Raw genomic sequence first — 21760 nt, forward strand, 5'->3', positions numbered from 1 at the left:
TGGATCTCCGTTGACACTAGCCGAGGCACACCCATAATTTCATTCGAACCATTAGTCAACGCAACGTGTAAGGTCACGTCATTAAGGCGTCATAAACGTACCTAGTGAGGTTACGCATGCTCACGTACGTACGTACGGTATGACGTCGTGATATCATTGCCGTCACGTCATTAACTAGGGGTCAATGAACTCGTGGGAAAAAGCTGACTCAGAGCTGACTCAGCCAGCACCCATTGTTTTAGAATCGGTGTTTCCCTACTCCCTTGAATTTGAGACATAAACTTTCATTTTTAAATTGATTTATTGCTGTTTGATGAACTAAGGAAGCAGTTGTGCCAACTGCTCTATTTTACACCGAAAGAGAAATTTTGGTAACACGAACACGTATACATGTGCAAAAATAGTACATTTCTTACGGCGATACTGCGATAGGTCAGGACGTGAACGCAGTTTCTCGTGTGAGAAGGGGAAATCACCACTATCCCTTGAATGCAAGCCTGGCAGCTACGTGACCCAAACCTCGTAACCAACTCGCTCGCTGTTAGTGTCAAGCTGTGAGACAGAGTGTCAATGTGTAGACAAGTGTTTGGTCAAGTAGCTCTTCAGGGTAAACACCTTGTCACATAAATTACACCTGAAGGGTTTTTCGCTGCTGTGGGTCTTGAGGTGCGCAGACAGGTGGTTGCTCCGCGAGAAGAACCGTCCACAAATGGTGCAGCCGTAAGGCCTCAGTCCTGTGTGTGTCCGGTGGTGCTTCACCAAGTCGCTGTTCTGATAGAAAGTCCTGCCGCAGATATTACACTCGAAGGGCCGCTCCCCGCTGTGTGTTCGGAGGTGGATGGTAAGGTGGCCGGTCCGGGAGAACTGTTTTCCACACACCTCGCACTTGAACGGCCGCTGACCTGAGTGGGTCTTCAAATGGGTGGACAAGTTGCTGCTCCTAGCGAACGTCTTGGAGCAGATGTCGCAGGAGTACGGCTTCTCCCCGGTGTGTACCCGCAGATGGCGCACGAGATCGCTGTCCCAGATAAAGAGCTTGCCGCACACGTGGCACTTGTGAGAGCGGTTGTCCCCGTGTGTTCGCAGGTGTGTTAGCAGCCCGCTGTTCTGGGAGTAGCTGCGGCCGCACAGGTGACACTTGAAGGGCCTGTCATCACTGTGGCTCTTCCTGTGGGAGGTGAGCGCGCGGTTCGTGCGGAAGTGTTTGCCACACAGCTCGCACATCAAGTCCAAGGGCAGTTGGTCGCCTGAAGGCCTGCAACAGAAGTCATTTTCTACATTATCCCCCCACAATTCATGAAACATGTCCCTACTCCAGAGAAAGCTGTAGGAAAATGACTCACTGAAAAATCTTCATGAAGAGATGGCACCCTTTACAATATGCTTAATTTCTTATTCTTATTCCTACATTTTTACTGTCGGCTTTACTCCTCGAGTCCTTCAAGGCCTTTCCTTTAACAACGTTGAAACTAGTTATCGCTATCGTAACTGAAAACTATGCCGTATGGACTAACGGTTAATAATAATAGAGGGGTGTCATTACTGGATGTAGCATACAAGATTCTTTCTGAAGTCTTCTTAAACAGGACAGAGCCACAATTCGATCCACAACTTGAGGAATACCAGGGCGGTTTTAGAAAGGGTAGTTCATGGTGTGAACAAATACCAAACCTCGGAAACATTATGGCATACCAAAAATCAAGGTCAAAGACGTACGTAATCACCTTCATTGATTTCAAAAGGCCATTTCACTCGACTGATAGAGAATCTCTTTTATCAGTCCTGGAGGAAATGTGTTTGATAAGAAAACAACTAATACTGTGTCATAAAAGCGACTATCTCAAATACGTTTCTGAAAGTTAAATTCATGAGTGAACTTTCACATTCCTTCGAAACAAAAACGGGAGCACGACAGAGAGATGTTAAACTGTGCGCTTGTGAAAGTGAATGGAAGAGTGGAATTACACTGTATTGCTTTTGCAGATGATATGGCTTTGTTTGCTGAGAAAATAGTGTAAGCAAGGGAGCAAATCCTTGAACTAGAGAATAGAGCAGCTAGGACAGGTTTTCACATCTCCTTCGAAAAAAATCATGACAAACAACAAAGACCCGTACAAATGCTCCAAAGTACAAGAGAATGTATTAGTTCGAATGCTATGGAATGCAAAGCAAGGATTTCAAGGTAAAATAAACTTGAACTGGCCTTTAAAATGGCAAAATATACATATAACAAGAAATCTCTCTCATGGGGGTACAATATTATACATTATAAAGCAGTGATTGAACAATATACGCAGCAGAAACACTAAACATGAATTTCAAAGACCAGATGGAGAAACTCGAGCTAAAATATTTTTAAGAAAGATCATAGGAACAATATTTCGGTTTAATAAGATAATACACATCAAGAAAATACACGAAAATGGAAAAGCTCTCAGATACTATGCGATAAACTTTGACGGTCATCTTCTCAGAACGGACTCTAACAGAAATAACTGACTTCTGGGAAGACCTAGTAGAATTAAAAATTACAGAAAAATCAGCGAACAGCTAGAGACGAAAACATTAGGTCCCAAGACAAATCTACATTAAAAGCTAACCTATTATCTCAGAAGAAGGGAGGAAAGAATGAAGAAATACTGGGCAACAAGAACAACAGGGTGAAACGACGTGCTCAGTTTGTTCCGAACTGACTAAGAGCTGCGTGAGACAGGTCTCACTCGCGGGTCACCAATATCAGAGGGGGAGGAAATGACTTCGCGTCTGACACGTAGCAAGCGTCTGTTCACCAGAGGTGCAGCTGTAAACATGCTACAGGAACTAAGAATGCATGGTTCTACACAACTAGCGAAAGCTAGATAATTTATTACAAGCAATCATGACTCGTATAAGTAAAGACAGCACTACCCTAGGTGGACGATCCACCCACGCTAAAGTGGCAACCAAGCATTCGGATTCTGAGGAGCTTGGACTTTTCCGAGAGAACAAGTCGGAGTGCTCTGGCAAACTTCCAGGAAAACACACACTTACGTTGGTACTTTCAACATTCAGACTTATTCAAACAGGAAAACTATACAATCTTACAACAGAACTTACGAAGCAGAAAATCAAAATTCTGGCCCTGCAAGAAACACGTTTCACAGATTCAGAAACGATATACTACAATAATTACAGAATCTTCAAAAGTGCAAGAAGCAAACGAGCAACGCTATTTGGCATGGCCTTCACTGCAGGCAAAGAAGTTCCAGAATCCGTGAAATAGGCGAAATCCAACAACAATAGACTTTAAGAATCAAACATGCCAACAAAAGTTACACATTTATGAATGTCCATGCACAATAAATGATGGCAAAAAAGAGCCCGAAAAACAGAAAGATTCTGGGAAGAACTTGAAACAGAGATGACCAAAATTCCAAAAGATGATGTGAAAAATTCTACTCGGTGGTTTCAATGCACAAATTAGCAGGGAACGCAAATACAAGAAGACAGTGGGAGCCTATCAGGCACACAGGTTCAGCAATAAGAATGGCACACGTCTCATAGGGTTGTGACAACGAAACAACTTGAACATGATGTCAACTTCACTCCAGAAAATCCCTAAAAACAAAATACATGGCGATCACCCATCCACCATTTAGGAGAATTTCAGATTGATCATGTGGCAATATCGTAGGATTACCAAAAGGAAATCCACGATGTGCAAGTGTGCAGAGGTGCTAACATCGATTCGAATCATTATTTAACCAGGATCAAAATTAAATTCACAATCAAAAGAAAATTCGAAAAGGAAACGCCGATGATACCAAAATTTGATCTACACAAAATTAAAGACTCCAAAATAACAGAAGAATGGGAAGAACAACCTGCAGGGAATCTGGAGAAATTTCAAACTAGTATTATCAAAACGGTGATAGATCTCATCCCTCATAAGAAACCAAAACACCCTTGGTGGAATCAAGAATGTGAGAGCGCACTAGAAGAAAGTAAAAAGGCATTTCCAAACTACAATTACAAGAAATCAGAAGAAGTACGGAAGAAATTATTTTCGAAGTTCGAAAACAAGCATCTAGATTCATTGACAAAATAAACAGAAATACGTCAACGATCAACTGATGTCAATTGAAGGCGATTTCAAAAATTACAACACACAATTTTTACAAGATCTTCGTGAACCAAGTTAAAGGATTTTTTCCACAGAACTTTTGCTTTCTGAAACAAGATGGTAAACTGTCCTTAACAAATAAAGATAACTGCCAGGAAGTAGCCACGTATTTTTCACAGCTTTTAAATTGTCCAGAACCTACAGAGAGATTCCCGAAAATACAGCACAAATGAAAATTCGTCACCACCAAATGTATTCACACATCAAGAAATTTAAAAATAACATAACATCAGGGGAGGACTAAATTGTAGTTGAAGTTTTGAAAAAATTAGGCCCAAGTTCACTCAAAGAAATTACACAAGTATTTCAACACATTTGGCAACTGAAAATCTCCAGGATGATTGGATGATTCTTGTAATCCGTACACTACATAAAAAGGCGACAAATCAGATGTAAATAATTATAGAGGGACCTCTCTTGTATCTGTCACCTACAAATTTTTATCAGCATGTCTCATGCAAAGAACACAAAAGCAATTAGAACCCGAATTAGCTGAATATCAAGCATGATTCATACCAAATAGGTCATGCCCCGGAAACATGTTTAACCTCATAACCATATTCAAAATGCGAGCTCTCAGACAAAAACCCCTCGTATGCACGTTTGTAGATTTCAAAAAGGCTTCGGATTCGATCGACAGGTCCTCACTGTTCCCAGTTATAGAAGAGATGGGACTAGATTCCAAAACTCGAGAACTTATAAAACAAACACTGACTGGCATGAAATCTAAAGTAAAATTTATGGGGTGAATCTCAGAACCCTTCGACATTCAAACAGGCTTGAGAAAAGGTGATTGACTCTCTCCTATTCTGTCCAACCTCGTCTTGGGAAGGTTATGGAAGAATGGGAGAAAGAACTCAAGAAATGTGAGTTTTTTTAGCCAATTCGACTGGGCTTTTCCAAAGATAACCACTACATGCCATACCTCGCTTTTGCAGATGATCTGGCGATACTAACAGAGGATGAGGAGACTGCCGATAAACAGCTCGAGATACTTAAAGAAAGTGCAGAGAAGGTGGGACTACAGATATCATTCGAGAAGACTAAATTATTTTGTTCAACGAGAGATACCAAGAGCCTTAGACCAAAATATAGTACAATTGACAGAGGACCTACTTTAAATATCTCGGATAATTTATCGAACCGACAGGCCTTGAAAAGATTTCACAACAAAAATTTATAAGAGCCTTAGGGTTAGTCCTAAACATCTACAACAAGGAAACCATGTCAAGACATACTATCACTCGGCATTACAACAGAAAGCAAGAACTTGAAGAAAACAAAAGAAGAAGAGAGGAAGATCATCAAGAGAAAAGATGTCAAACATCGAAACTGACATTAAGAAAAGACGAAAGAATTTCTTCGGCCATCTTACTAGATTACCAGAAAAGGTAACCTCGCTTAAGAACTCAACACCCTGGCTTAACTAACTTCGAAAGGGCCTCAAAAACACGAAAGTAAGTTCAACAGACAGAGACATCTGTAGGCATAAATTAAACACCTGGGAAGTTACATCAGAGCACAAACAGAGCCTTCTCGGAAAGAATGAAAACCGATTGGAAAAACTAGAAAAACTACAGAAGAAATGATTGAGTTACGTGCTTAACGTCTTCCAATATTGGAAGAATTCGCTACTACTACCACTACTACTACTAATAATAATAAATAACTGACGTCATTCCTCAATTACATGACAATAAATATTGCGAGCGGGATAAATCGAGGGGGTTCACTTAGAACACATCCCAGCACATGATGAGACCAACTTATCCAAACAAATACAGTAGAGAGTTTCTTGTGTAAGGGCCAACATAACCTCTACATTTTCAAGTGGATTCCGAAATCCGTTCCTACTTCATAAGGAAATGAGTGACGGCATGTTTGGCCTGTATGACTCTGACCTTGAAATATTCAATCCTGCAATGGCAAAACTACCCGAAGCCTAGCAGGTGACCTTTTAGCATTATAATCTAACATAAGACCATTATTATGAAACTAAACGAACATCAGCAGTGTCTTCTTTTGTCAGTGTGGTGAAAATATGTAAGAAGTATAAAATGAGGTATATACGTGGTAGTGCGTGTTTTCTCATACTTGAATTTATACGAGGTATGCGAAAATGCACCCTGGATAAAAAGTCGGGATTGTCTACGGTATTGTTAACAATTTTGTGCAGAAATTTACCATCACTAATTTTCATATTCTGTAACACCTGATATTATAAGGATGAATACTATTTATTTTACAGTCTAACAATTTTACGAAGCACCTCGACCATTTCCATGAATTCGATATAATTTTCACGCCTCCGGCTCCACACTGCACTCGCATACTCTTGCTCTTACATGTGTGTTGTAGTGTCATGATTGACTTCGCCTTGGTTTTGCCGTTCTGATGATGAACTCTAGCCCCTCAGCTGTTATTTTGTATAAGTGTAAAGAGAAAGCAAGACCCCTGTCCCTTAACTTGTTCAGACCCAACCTGTACGTTTGGGCACGTTAAGGTTCCAGTGCACAATATCATCAAGATGAAGTACGTAGTCATATTTCGAAGTAACTGATGGAGAGTCGTTAGCGAACAAAATACATTCCGATAATTTTATACACTTAAGGACATCATTTATGAAGATCAAACTCATGATTGGTCCCAGGATCGAGCCTTGGGGAATTTCAGATTTGACAGTGCATACCACGGAAGAGTTCGCAATGCAGTGCACATACTGTTTTCTGTTTCATAAGAAGGTTCTAAAAAATCTGAGCAATGTTCGTGAGAATCCAATTCTGTTTAGTTTTTCACGGTCTACAGTACCAAAAGTCTTTTCAAAATCTGTGAAAATACTCTCCAATTGTTCCCTAATACACTGACTGACAGAGCAAATGCAACACCAAGAAGGAGTGGTCAGAACTTTATGCCAATTGCAGGGTAGACTGACGTCACTGAGGTATGCTCATGATGTGAAATGCGCCGCTGTGCTGCGCACGTAGCGAACGATAAATGGGACACGGCGTTGGCGAATGGCCCACTTCGTACTGTGATTTCTCAGCCGACAGTCATTGTAGAACGTGTTGTCGTGTGCCACAGGACACGTGTATAGCTAAGAATGCCAGGCCGCCGTCAACGGAGGCATTTCCAGCAGACAGACGACTTTACGAGGGGTATGGTGATCGGGCTGAGAAGGGCAGGTTGGTCGCTTCGTCAAATCGCAGCCGATACCCATAGGGATGTGTCCACGGTGCAGCGCCTGTGGCGAAGATGGTTGGCGCAGGGACATGTAGCACGTGCGAGGGGTCCAGGCGCAGCCCGAGTGACGTCAGCATGCGAGGATCGGCGCATCCGCCGCCAAGCGGTGGCAGCCCCGCACGCCACGTCAACCGCCATTCTTCAGCATGTGCAAGACACCCTGGCTGTTCCAATATCGACCAGAACAATTTCCCGTCGATTGGTTGAAGGAGACCTGCACTCCCGGCGTCCGCTCAGAAGACTACCATTGACTCCACAGCATAGACGTGCACGCCTGGCATGGTGCCGGGCTAGAGCGACTTGGATGAGGGAATGGCGGAACGTCGTGTTCTCCGATGAGTCACGCTTCTGTTCTGTCAGTGAAAGTCACCGCAGACGAGTGTGGCGTCGGCGTAGAGAAAGGTCAAATCCGGCAGTAACTGTGGAGCGCCCTACCGCTAGACAACGCGGCATCATGGTTTGGGGCGCTATTGCGTATGATTCCACGTCACCTCTAGTGCATATTCAAGGCACGTTAAATGCCCACCGCTACGTGCAGCATGTGCTGCGGCCGGTGGCACTCCCGTACCTTCACGGGCTGCCCAATGCTCCGTTTCAGCAGGATAATGCCCGCCCACACACTGCTCGCATCTCCCAACAGGCTCTACGAGGTGTACAGATGCTTCCGTGGCCAGCGTACTCTCCGGATCTCTCACCAATCGAACACGTGTGGGATCTCATTGGACGCCGTTTGCAAACTCTGCCCCAGCCTCGTACGGACGACCAACTGTGGCAAATGGTTGACAGAGAATGGAGAACCATCCCTCAGGACACCATCCGCACTCTTATTGACTCTGTACCTCGACGTGTTTCTGCGTGCATCGCCGCTCGCTGTGGTCCTACATCCTACTGAGTCGATGCCGTGCGCATTGTGTAACCTGCATATCGGTTTGAAATAAACATCAATTATTCGTCCGTGCCGTCTCGGTTTTTTCCCCAACTTTCATCCCTTTCGAACCACTCCTTCTTGGTGTTGCATTTGCTCTGTCAGTCAGTGTATCTGAGTAGAAATAACCTCACAGAAATTAACCAGATTCGTCAGCGAGAATCTTTTCTGTACGAACCTATGCTGCTGGTCTGAAATTATTGGTCATACGGGCATGATAATCTTCTCGTGTAAAATAAATTCAATAACTTTACCAACTGCTGACACTGCTGACAATCTTGATTGGTTTTACCGGAAAAATTGTTCAGACAAAAAGTATTTAGAATCTTATTTTCAAACTTTTTTCTGCATATTTTTCTGAGAGTGAGAAATAGGGGAAATATCAGTGGCGGGAGTTTTTTAGCACGTAGTATTTACAACGGAAGGAAGAGATCACAATCAAGAGCCTCGTGCAAAATGTTGACTCACCTCGCCTCCACGATGGAGTAACTCCTTAAGTCGATGGCCCCCTCCTCCTCTTCATACTCATCCTCATCCTCCTCCTGAAACATGAAACATTACAGTAAGGTGACGAAGACGACAGAATGGAGTTAGTCGTAATCAAATTCACATAATACATCGTCTGCGAAACTCCCTGCTGGACTGCGATGATAATAATAACACGTTTAATTTAAAAGTTTTTGAAGAACAGGAAAAGATACATGACTTTCGTCGACTTAGTGAAAGCTTCTGACCCGATAGACTACGCTTCATGCTACATCTATAATGAATGCAGAAGAAAGAATTTGAAATGGATCCGACCGAAATACGAAAATAAAATGATAAATCCCTCTCTCGTTGTGCCTTTAATATGTTCGTCTAAGAAAGCATTAACATTTCGGGTGGTACTCTACAGAGCGTTCCAACCTTAAAATGCAGTACAGCAGTAATGGGATAATTTCGTCTCTTTCCTTCTCCCATGTTTTGCGGGTAGCGCTGTCCTACTCTAAAGCAGCGGGTTTGCCAAATATCCGTAAATCAGAATGTTATCGGTTAAAATGAGTGATTATCGTGTTATGAACAAACTTTCAAGGCGATTTGATGCCGTTAACAAAAACCAATGTAAAAAATAATTTAGTATGAAAATTGAAATATAATGGAAAGTTACCCCAAATGCAAAATCTTTATTGCCTAGAGCTTATCATGTCATAAATCCCATTTAATATTCTTTATTTTCCTAGTTTTTTCACTGCTGGTAAAGAAACATTTCAGCTCGATGGAGATAAAATTACTTTTAAATTTAAATGATAACAAAATGCAGTATATGCGTTTATTTTCAGTCATGTTCAGGGAATTTTATGTACAGTCAAGAAAAAGTCAGTCAATGGCCAGCGTGTTTCCCATTGAAATTTCATGGGGGTTCAAAGCGAGGCAAATGGACTTCAGATATGAAAGTTATTTTTAAAACAATCCCGAAGTTCTTATCTTGCTTAGTTCTTAATTTGTGACAGGAGGAATGTCTCGGTAGTGCGCTCTTAAGACAGTCGCATATTGTAGTGATAAAATACATATCAGTGACATATGTACAATTCTTGAGGGCAAGTGTGGTTCGTGAGTTCGTGCTCGTGCGTGGCGATCTTAGTACGAAGAGAAAGTGCAAAGGATGTACAGTGGATCGTCAAATTAAAAAGAAACGTTCTGTAGCGGTATAATTTGGGGACTATGTAAAATTACCGCTACACCGAAAAACTTCTGGTGAGGAATTTTAAAGCAGGAAGGAAATCATTATTTAACTTCGTGCCAAGAAATACAACACAGCAATTGGACGTAAATAGCTAATTGTCATGCATAGTAAAGACCTGATTGAACTAATTTATATATAACGGCGGACAATCACTTCGTTATTGGATGTTAATGGCACATTGTTATTTACGAACTGAATATTGGCGAGTTTCGCCGCTCGACTTTCAAACTGTTTATGAAGCGCACTCTTGTGCTGACCGCATGAAACGGGTTGTTGTGAAGTGACTCTCTAACAGGCAAGATGCCGGTAGAGTTAGTTCCTGTAATTCTGGCCTGTAGATGGGCAGTGTGTATCTTCGAACCACCCTAGCTGATTATTTAGTGCTTCTTAATCTGTTAAACTTGTGTGGTGGGTGGAAATTTTAACTATTTGGACCGAAATGTATTTTAACATGTGTTCTATGTGATCGTCGCTTCTTCTGCTGTGCGTGCCTGTTCCCAAGGCATTACTGCTATTTCCTATAGTAAGTTATGTGAAGGATTTACCTTATGCATCATCGTCATCACCTTGGTAAGTCAGTACCTGTATGAATTACCTCTAATCTGTGGATCCCTGAAGTGTATCGCTACATTGGAGCTCCGATATACAAAATGTTACTACATTGCGCCGGTGAGTGACATTCGGCTTCAGATGCGAACATTTCTGTGCTGGAAATTATTCTCTAATGTGAAATTCAACGTGTCTATTCAATATGCCTACTATTTAATTAGGTGGAATTTCACTAATCGAACCGTGTAATTTAAAAATTGATGGAAGGGTTGTGGTAACTGTTGGCGCGTGATCTTGATTATCTGCAAACCAACTGGGTTGGTTGTTACTTATCTTGAAGAGTTTAATGTTGGCAGAAGTTTCACGTCTGTGTAAAAACTGAAAATTAAGTTCTTTCTTAACAAACTGAGGGATCTGTTCGTAAGGCTGACCACCTTAAGGGAAATCACTTCGTAATAGTTCATTGTAAATGTAATGATTTATAATTCTGCACCAAGGTGAATACCGAAGAGTGCTTCTAGTTAATTTCTCTTGTTATCTGTGCCTTCCTTTAGATATTCTTAAATTTTAATTCTTAATATTTTTATTATTATTTGAATTATTATTATTATTATCTCTTTTGTCATTGCTTCATATTCGTAGTTTCGGTTTCCGGGGCTGTCTTCCGTTGACAGTATTGTTGCGGAATGCTTCATTCTTTTGTTGATTAGATAACGGATTGATTAGCTTGCGTTATCGTGGCGTAACCTGAGTTGGTAACAATGCTGGTGGTGTGCTGGCGTACGTTGTTGTGTTATGACCTTACGCCGTTGGTGTGTTGATGTGGTTCAGGATGATGAGTTTTAAATTATTTCAGTGTTATCGTGTTTCCTTATTATTGATTTCTTTCAAACACTTATTGATTCTCTTTTGAAGTGGGCTCTTCCTTAATTTTATTTGATCCTATCTTATGTTACTTCCCAACATTGCCATTCTGATTTGGGAACGCGGATAGTTGTTACTTCAAAGCCCTTCTGTGTTCACTAAGGTATCTTTTGAAACCGAGTATGTGTGATCGTAGGGCCTGTTGGCAATTTACTGTTTTTTGAAAAATAATTTGGAAGTATTTGTAAGTAATGTAACTAAAAACTATTTTGTTAATTAGGTACATTTAGGGACGGCCGTACACAGGAATGGTGCACCTTATTTATAAATTTTAAGAGTACTCATTATTCTGCATTTCATTTTAATACCAAGCTCGGAAGGTACCATTATTGAAATAATTTTTTTCCTAATTGCAACCAAGTGTAGATTTTGAAAAAAAGGATCTTTAAGCCATGTTGTTTCCAGTGTGTTTGGGGACCTTCAGCTAATGGTCATTTGAGTCGTTTCTTGGAGACCTACTTGATAAATTGGTACTTGATTTTCTGTCAATTATGTACTCTAGTCTTAGTCCACCCACCCCTTTGTTTTTCTTCTTAGTTTATATTAAAATTTGGTCCTTAAAGTGTGAGGGTGAATTGTTATTGTAGTGAATTCCTCTACCCTGGTACCCTCTTCCACCCTCTGTTATGGTTGTTAACCTATTGGCTTCGCCCAGATTCCCATCGCTTCCCATTTCCTGTATTTGTGTTCTATTGAGGCCCTTCTCTAAGTAGCTGGCGTGACTCACGCTGGGAAGAGCCTCTTATCTCTTTGGTGGCCGCGCAGACAGACATGGACTTGGGGTGCGGTATTATGATGTCATTTGTTTGATTGCCCTCCTCCTAGTCTCTCGGTGCGCCACAGTTCCGTAGGTAAACTCAGGGGAAAAGAACGCAATATTATAATGAGTGTCCTGGATTATTTTTAAAGACTATGAATGTGAGCAGCGCAGTCAGTGAAACAGCTAAAGCTACAGGTTGTTCCGAAAGAACAATCTATGCTATAATGAAGGAACTCACATGGTCCTTTGCGAACTCCCGCCAAAAAAAGCAAAAAGAGAAGGAGGCACAAAAATGAAAGGAAAATTAAATATGATGAAATTGTGCCACGTGAAGTGCGTCGGTGGTTCACTCTCTTTTATTTGCTAACGCACCACCGATATTGAACGTGTTTTTGAGCCGGATAAATGGAGAAGATTCTTTGCCACGATTTTCCAAGACCACGTTGTATCGCTTCTTATATGATATAGGCTTCTGTTATTTAAGACGGGGTAATAAATCAGCTTTCATTGAAACCGATGAAATTATTAATTGGAGACACAGATATCTCAAGGAGATTAAACGTTTGAGAGCATAAAATAAAGCTATAATTTACACAGATGAACCGTGGGTAAATATTGGGCAGACAGTGACAAAAGAATGGGAGGATACGACAGTGAAATGTGCACGACAGGCCGCCACTGAAGGGGTCAGTTCGGGACTTCGGCCACCGAAAAGCCGAGGACCGCGATTCGCCTTTGTCCAAGCGGGTAATGAACATGGTTTTGTTCCAAATGTTGAACTAACATTTTTATGCCATAAAAACACGGCGGACGCCCACGAGGAAATGACTGGTGAAATTTATGAGAAGTGGTTTTCGGAACAACTGTTGGCGAACACTCCCGAAGGTGCCGTGGTCATGCTGGAAAATGCCGCTTATCATTCCCGTAAGTTGAAACCTTTGCCAGTGGCTTCTTGGCGAAAATATGACATCGTACAATGCTTACACAAAAAACAAATATCTATTGAGGACGGGATGCTCAAGCGAGAATTGTTGCACATCGCTTCTACGCATAGGGCCCTGTATGATAAGCAGAGAATAGATGAAATTGCAAAAGCGGCAGGTCGGCAGATTCTACGTCTCCCGCCTTATCACTGCGAGTTAAACCCTTTTGAGATGGTATGGTCCCAGGTGAAAAATCACATCCGGTAGGATAAAGTATTATTCAAGAAAAATTATATGGAAAATTTAATAACCGCTGCGTGTAAGAACATTACGATCGACAAATTGACAAATTACGTGAACGAAGCAAAGAAAATGAAACAGATTTGTGGAAAGCAGACAAATTACAGGACGATGTCGACGATGAACAGTTTCTAATAAGACTTTCTTCATCGTCCGCATCATCCTCAAGTTCATCTCCCGAACCCGGTTCATCCAAAGCGGGAACATCAGGCCTTGCAGAAATGACAGAAGGTGTACGTCCAATATCTGAGAGCAACGACAGTGATTAAGGTATGTTGTATTTATTTTACCATCCTACAAATATCAATTTATGAATGAATGAATGAATGAACATAAAATTACAAACGAAAAATGTGGAACTGTGACGCCCTGTTTGAGTCACACTCGAGCGTGATCTTCACGAGTCGATTTCGCAACAGCGCGCTCCATCTACGCTGTACTGGAACGCTCTATACATTCTAGCACACTGGCGCTAACATGGGGAGAATGTTCAAAGTACTAGCAGAAACTTCAGGCAAATGGAACCTCAAAATTAAAAATTAAATTTATGGTAATATATAAATCAAGCCGAACGCCTTTAGAAAATTTAGCTCAGATAAAAATGAACAAGTTAAAGTATTTTGCTACCTTGAAACCATAATTCCAAGTGATAACAGAAGGCAGAAAAAGGATGCCAATGGCAAAGAAAGACTTCAACGATAAAAGGCACTCTGCGTGGTGCAGTCCCGTTCCTGGGTACGAGGTGACGCCCAGCTCAGATCATAGCCATGATGGCGAACGGTCCGAGAGGCGAGGCACAACCCACGGTGGGGTTCCACTGTAACAGCTCATGACTCTCAGTTACAAGTTATATTCTTTGAACTTGCCCTTGGGTGTTTTTATTGTTGGAAGGTTGATGACCGCTATTAATAAACTGACTGGACCAAGACTAACTAGAATACACAAACAAGCACGGCTAGTATGAACATGTTTACACTGCCTCATAAAGAAAGTATGGAGTGGATGAAACTGCATATGCTGAAAGATAATGTGCCTTTATTGAGCTAATTACAATATGGAATGAAAAAGACGAGGACGTTGGCAGTTACAGGTGGAATGTTGGCGTCAGGTGAGTAGGGTGTCGGACCCCCGCTGGCCGCAATGCAGTACGGACCCTTTGGATCTTCTCCTGAGGCAGCTGTCCCTCCAGATCCCGCAGGGAGAGTCGTCCCACACGTGTTCAATGATGGAGAGGTCCGGGGATCTCGCTGGCCACGACACACGTGCTGTGCCATCAAAGAGTGCCAAAGCACTAATAGAGGTGACCTGAACGCATATCCTATGGTTTCCCACACCATGATGCAGAGATTACGCCACAATGTGGGCAGGATCTGCCCTCTACCCTCGACGCCGCCAAACCCACACACGACGGTCATCGGAGGTTATGGAGAAGCGGGACATATCACAGAACATGATGCGATGCCAGTCGTCCTGTGTCCATGACTCCCGGGCAAGGCAGCTCTCCAAACGCAAGTACTGGTGCTCTGGCGTGAATGCCAACTGACGCATGGGGCGGACGGGACTCGTCGAGACACTGTGCGGGAACTCACAGGATGTTGTAGCGTCTCCAGTACTTGTTCGCGGATGACGGGTGCCGAAGTTGGCCATCATACGACGGTCCTCCCTCGGGTGGTGTTTCTTGGTGGACCCGAACCTGCACAACGTGATTGGGTGCCCTCCAACATCGGGCCACTGCCCCCATGCCTGGCAATTGCACGATAGGATCAACCAGCCTCATGCAGTCCCACAATGCTACGGATAGGCTGTCTAACGCGTCTGCCAGGTACTGTACGTAGTCCTCACAGCAGTTGACGGTGCACTCTGGTGGGCGTTCCGCACATTACAGATCCTTGTTAATCTACTTCCACGTCATAATATGGACGACTCCTTCTGGGTGCTTAACAGTTTTTGTCAGGCAGTGTATTTGATACGTAAAAGAGTGATGTGCACTTTACCCAGAAGAGAGAATTTGACCAAACGTTAACAAATTTCACTTCATTTACAACACGAATACGAACTTAAGGAAAACCAAACAAAAAATCAGTTTTCCTATTAAAAATGGGTAATTCGTATTCATTTCGGTGTGGCGTAAACGAAAATGATGTTTTAAATGTCTACTTAGCTCTCATTTATGAATGCCCATTGCTGTGTTCATAGAACCTACATGCTCTTCTTTCTCAGTAATTTTCTGTATTTGAAGTTTAATTTTCACAGGTAAATAAGAAATCAAGTGCAAACCTTTCATTTATCTTCTTGGGTGAAAAATATGTATTAATAATCTAAATTTTCTTAACCAACTTTATTTTCTTTACAGGCGGAAAACTATCGACCGTAATTGCCATCGATATTTCCGATATTATGAGCTCTACTGTCGATAGTAATCGATAGTTTTAAAAAAAGGTACGAATCATATCATTATGCCTGAAAATAGAACATTTATTGAACACAATCTACGAAAAATCAGTAGAAAGCATAACTATTTCATGCTATGTAATTTGTGAAATTCAAATCGGAATCAGTCATAAATTCCTTCAGTGGCTCGTCCGAGACATTCTCGTTCAGCTGCAATCTTCATTTTGCGATCGCCCGACATTTTCTCGGGTACTGTAATATCTTTGCAAAAATGTTTTACAGCATAGTCAACAGATGACAGGAGAGTTTTCAGTTGCTTTCATGCAGTCTTTCACCTAAAATGTGCCTTATCTTCTCTAGCATACATACAATCTCTGACAACTTATTAATCTCATTTTTTGTCCCGTATTGGCATCAACTCAAGTCAAGATGTTGACGGGAGCCTCCCGGACGGTCCCGCTATGTTTACTTCCCTTACGCTTTCGTGAAGTGCCTTATCTTCTCTCGCCTCATTGATTGTCCCGTACTGGCATCAACTCACCTATGAATTGGAACAAACTCCTCACCTGTTAACTGCAAACAGCTGTACAATCTCTGTTAGCGCGAAAAATAAGCCAATGAGGGAAAAAAAGAACTATCGTTGACAATCGATAACAGGCAACTGACTATCGATGTCAGACAATAGTGCTCGCTATCGATAGCACTATCGATAGTTTTCCGCCTCCAATTTTCTTTTTATTTCAGAACAGTTCTACTTTAAGATGTCACGCAAATGTCTTAAAAATGTGAATAAAGTGACTCTTGCTCCTCAGAAACGTGCATTGCCTCCATTAATAAAGGCGGCATATAGGACTTGTATTTCGTGTGCAGTGAACCTCCGTTCCCATGACGTACATGTCAGTGATTGTTATTTGCGCACGGTGCCTCCTCTTAAACATGAAATATCAAGAAAGACAAAAAAGGACCATCACATATCCAACTTGGGCATCGGCTACCACATGGAGGCCTGCCTGTTCCTTCCCCTCCGGAACATTATGTGCTAGATACTGATGAAGAACTGGAGGGAGAATACGAACAACAGCCTCATTTTTTACAGTAAGGCCCAGATTATACACCAGAACCCATCTCGCCCAATAGGACACAAAAAAGTTTATTAAGAAGAACTTAATGATTTAATTCTTGATCTGGAGTTACCGAAAAGCAAGGTTCGGCAGTAGAATATCCTGGAGAAAAATGTCAAAGTGTGTGTACAATAGACACGGAGAAAGCACCTTAACGCCATTCTTTGAGATGGAAAACAGCATTGTTGCCTGTAATGACGTAAATGGTCTGATGGCATCTTTGAGACTGGAGCATAATCCCGAACACTGGGGACTTGTCACTGACGCTTCTAAGCTGTTCTGCTACACAACGGAGAGCACTATGGGTTCCTATAGGTCACACTGTACATATGAAGGAGACCTATGAAAATGTAAAATTGGTTCATAAGAAAATAGATTATGAAGTTTATCAATAGCTGATATGTGGCGATCATACCCGGAATGCAGTTAGGATATACAACGTATTGCTGCTTCATTTAGTCGCGACACTACGTACAAAGAAACTGGCCTGAAAGGAAAACGATGCAACCTGGAAAGCGATATGTGTATATGTTTTTCAAACATTCGCTGTTTTGTGGAGCGGGGCAGGAGAGGGCCGACACCCCTGAGGTCTCGGGGTGTCAAGATATAATTAGCCTTCCACGAGCTGCGAGAGCTCGAACGGACAGCCACAGTTCGGTCAGTAAGTGAGCGAAGGGGGCAGTCAGTCTGTTGGAGCTGTCGCCTGACGTCGCGTGTGCAGAGTGGATCGAACTAGAGCTCCGCGCTTCTCCTGTGATCGAAGGAGGCTTCTGAGGTTAACCGAAGGGCCGCCTCTGTTCGCAGTACTCGTTCTCACTGTATGGACATACTGAGCTGTAATTTCAAAGTCTCGTCCATGAATGTAGCCACCCTATAAAAAGCGTTGCTAACATGATCTATATCACTGATATTCTGTACAACACGCCTTTACGAAGAACGTATTGTCATTCAGAAGAATGAAGGCATCCTCAGATTAAAGCAGCAATTAATTGTTATCGACCTCATTTAGATACAAGCCCTGTGAATACTCACAACAAACATAGGTTAAATTGTCTGGTTCAATTGTTTCTCTGAAAAGTGTCGGCCTTAACGGAGGAGTTCAAGCGGTACGCTTTAAAACAACTGAATCACCATTTAGGATAATTGCCCAGGTGGCAGATCTTACCTGGTCTTTTCTTCAATCAATCAATCAATCAATCAATCAATCAATCAATCAATCAATCAATCAATCAATCAATCAATCAATCAATCAATCAATCAATCAATCAATCAATCAATCAATCAAACAATCAATCAATCAATCACACACTACAGCTCTGCGTTTAGCGCAGTCGCCCAGGTGGCAGATGTTACCTAGTCTTTTCTTCAATCAATCAATCAATCAATCAATCAATCAATCAATCAATCAATCAATCAATCAATCAATCAATCAATTAATCAATCAATCAATCACACACTACAGCTCTGCGTTTAGCGCAGTCGCCCAGGTGGCAGATGTTACCTAGTCTTTTCTTCACTCACTCAATCAATCAATCAATCAATCAATCAATCAATCAATCAATCAATCAATCACTACAGATTTGCGTTTAGCGCAGTCGCACAATGTGTACCGGGAGGTACACCTCAACTCCGCGCATTCAAAACAAGCGCCTTAACCAACGAAATGTGAAACTGCTATCACAAGAAGTTGGGACTTTAAACAGAAGATGTCACCACTGAAGTTGACTGGATTTAGTTGCTTTGTGTATGTTTGCTTCAAAAAGTTTGGACATTTCTCCATAGATGTCACTACGAGAAAATACGGTCATGCGCTCTGGTGCAAGGTAAAAGAAGCTGTTATGGAAAGACATTTTCTGTTTATAGGTTTTCTCAAGTAAATCAACTTCCATATATTTTATATATATATATTTCAAGGTTTGCAACACTTCTCTCTCATTCCACAGTTTCTGAATGTGACCAGTCACTAATTTTCTGTACTTATTTTTCAGCCTATCACAGGCTTCTTCCTGGTTTTTTTGGGTGTAACTGTTGAATTTACTAATAAAATTGAGAGGGTGTGTCCGGACTAGTCCAGAATCCTCTCGAACTTCCCCTTCGGGTATATAAGGTGAGGCTTTTCTGGCTACCTTGTCTATTGACCGTCGTCTTTGTGAATGTGTGTGTTAAGGCAGGAGGCGGGGCGTCTCATTCTTCGGCAGGCAGAACAACAGCCAGGTAATGGCCACGTAAATTCTACGTTTCTTGCTGCCTCCGCAAATTTATCCGAGGGGAAGGTTCGAATTTCTATCTATGCAACGAACCTTTTATAAAATATAAAAGTTTGTTCGGTTAATGTCAAAATTTCATAAAATCTTTAACTGTAATTCGGGGATAGAGAGTGCGTTACCCTCTCGAGTTCGCCTTCAACTTGGTTTGAGGCGACTACGATTTTGTAACTGTTTTTCTTCTTTTCCGTAATGGATTAAATTAACCTTCATTCGTGTAACCTAAGTAGCTTGGGATTAGCCCCTGTATCACAGGGCCTAGAGCCCCGTTGGGGTTTTATTCTTCATTTAGGAGTGCAATCCATTCATTTTGTGTTCGGGCCAGTTTTCTCACGAAGGCCCACCAGATACCCCTGTGTAAATTGCGCCAGAGAGGCCGGAGATCTTAATGTTGCCTTGAGTAGGCTGTAAGAAAGCTGTTTTAGAAGTTTTTGTTATAGTGAGGGCTGCTATATTGTAACTTTTGGAGCAAGTGCTCTTGAATTGGGGAGATTTCTATCTTTGTCTAAGCAATTCATCTTCCGAAATTGTAAACGTGTGAACTGATGGCTCGAAGCCCAAAATTGTTAAATTCTCTATTCTGGAGGGTTCCACGCTTGTAACTGAATTGGCATTATACCTGAGATCTCAGTGTTATTTCACCTAGTGAAAATTTGTTAAGTTTGTTTTTTCAAATGAAATATAACCGTTATTTAAAGTTTTAATTCAAATTTTAATATTTAAGTTAGACCCATTCAAACCCAGCACCTTCTTTCACCTCTCCGCCAGCCATCAAAACGCGGTAACAAGTGGTATCAGAGCGTGGTTGAATGGGTCTAAATTAAGCCCCTTTTGACGGCTAAACATCGAATCCGCGCCGAACTATAAGCATTTTCTCGGTCGCTTGGAAGTGCTTTTAAATTTGTAGTTTTCCATCATCATGTCTGGCCCTTGCGAAGTCCTCGCTCCTGGGTACTTGCGCAAGGAGGAATTGATCTATGAGTTACTCATTAGGAAGTCCAATCTGGAGGCACGGTTGTGGCAGATATTGCCAAACTTAAAGCATCCCTAGAGTTGCCTATTTGTATCCCGGTCTTCGGGGAAAAGGAAATTGATGAGGCTCTATCCACCATCACTGACAACACCACAGAACTGGCATTTGTAGTAAGTTTTTGAAGTAAGCGATCCATCTGCTAACCAACTTAAGAGAGTAAAGGCTAGATATTTCATTTTTATAACAGAGCTAGGGACCTATTGTCTCTAAAATTAAAAGGAGATCATGCCAAGGAGGCTAGCAATCTTGTTGAACATCCTCCAGAAATGTCAAATAGGGTTAGTCAGTTGTTGACTGGGGCAGATGTTCCCAAAACCGACCAAGTCCCTGTGATAAACATAGCAAGTGAGGAGGATTCTTCCAAAGTGGTAGAAAGTAGAAAATCTGTGGCAACTCAACAAACATTAGCCCCATTGGAAACTGAGTCTGGTCGTCCGAAACAGATTCTACATTTCTCTTTGAACAATGCGGTGTTAGACACCCATCAACCATCTATGTCGCCCGGTTTCACTAGTTTGCCTCATCCATTGGCTATGTTCCTTAAGGGAATTTCAAAATTTTCAGTAAACTCCACTAACGAAGTAATCTCTTTTCTAAGGTTCTTAGTTGAATTTCAAGATCACGCATTAGTGTTTCCCTCTCTCTTTCTCAAATTCTTGAAATCATGTACCTATATTCCGTAGGCGACCTTTCGGACAAAACAGTTAAGGCCATAGTCGATAGATCATCCACAGAAGACTTCTACGTCCACCTTTTGGCAAATATCATTCCGGCTAGGGCAATGTCATCTTTAATACAAAAGTTTTATTTCAGAGTACAGCATTGGATGAAAAACTCGCCGATTTCATCCAAGATATTAAATTCTACACCAGGGTGTTCGCACTCGACTTTTCGGAAGACCAAATAATGAAAACTATTGTGGAAGGTGTCTCTCCGCCTTATATGTCTTACTTATGTTTTGCGTCTCGTCCCCAAACTTTCGCAGAGTTAGAGGCTATGGCGGTGTCAGCAGAAGGAGTGAGATATGCCGACACCTTACAAGTTGCAAAGGAGCCTCATCCATCTTCTAATAGTTTTCGGCCTCCACCTCGCCGAACCTTTACCGCCCGCAAATGCTATGCTTGTGGGTCTACGGAACATTTGCGCAATAAGTGCCCATTGATAAAATCGACTGGGACATGAATGGAGCAGGGTTATCTCAAGGATGTTTCAAATGTGGTTCGTTTACTCACCTCGCCAAGACGTGTCAATAGCGCCCCCTCGTGCTCAACTTGTGTGCAACCTCCCCAAGTGACTACTGTCATTGCTTGAGTCGATATGTTCATCTTCCCATTGTTGAACCTAGCGAAAGCTCGGGTGAGCGTAAAGGTTCCTCTAATCTATCGTTTGAAGGCCCTAAAGAATTCCTCAGAATTGCGGCAGAGAACCTCGCGCCTGTGCCATTC

General features: G+C 41.9%; 1 protein-coding gene across 1 annotated transcript in view; it reads right to left on the reverse strand.

Moving 5' to 3' along the window:
• Positions 1-294: 294 nt before the first annotated feature.
• LOC136886197 (zinc finger protein 436) overlaps positions 295-21760 on the reverse strand; it is a 171189-nt gene continuing 149723 nt past the window's right edge. Inside the window, exons 4-5 of the mRNA XM_067158931.2 lie at positions 8796-8869; positions 295-1255 (exon numbers count right to left, since the gene is read on the reverse strand). Of these exons, the coding sequence (XP_067015032.2) occupies positions 568-1255; positions 8796-8869 (762 nt within the window). The 3' untranslated portion in view covers positions 295-567. The remainder of the gene's footprint in view (positions 1256-8795; positions 8870-21760) is intronic.

Source organism: Anabrus simplex, chromosome X (assembly GCF_040414725.1).
Source record: "Anabrus simplex isolate iqAnaSimp1 chromosome X, ASM4041472v1, whole genome shotgun sequence".
Taxonomy (NCBI): Eukaryota; Metazoa; Arthropoda; class Insecta; order Orthoptera; family Tettigoniidae; genus Anabrus; species Anabrus simplex.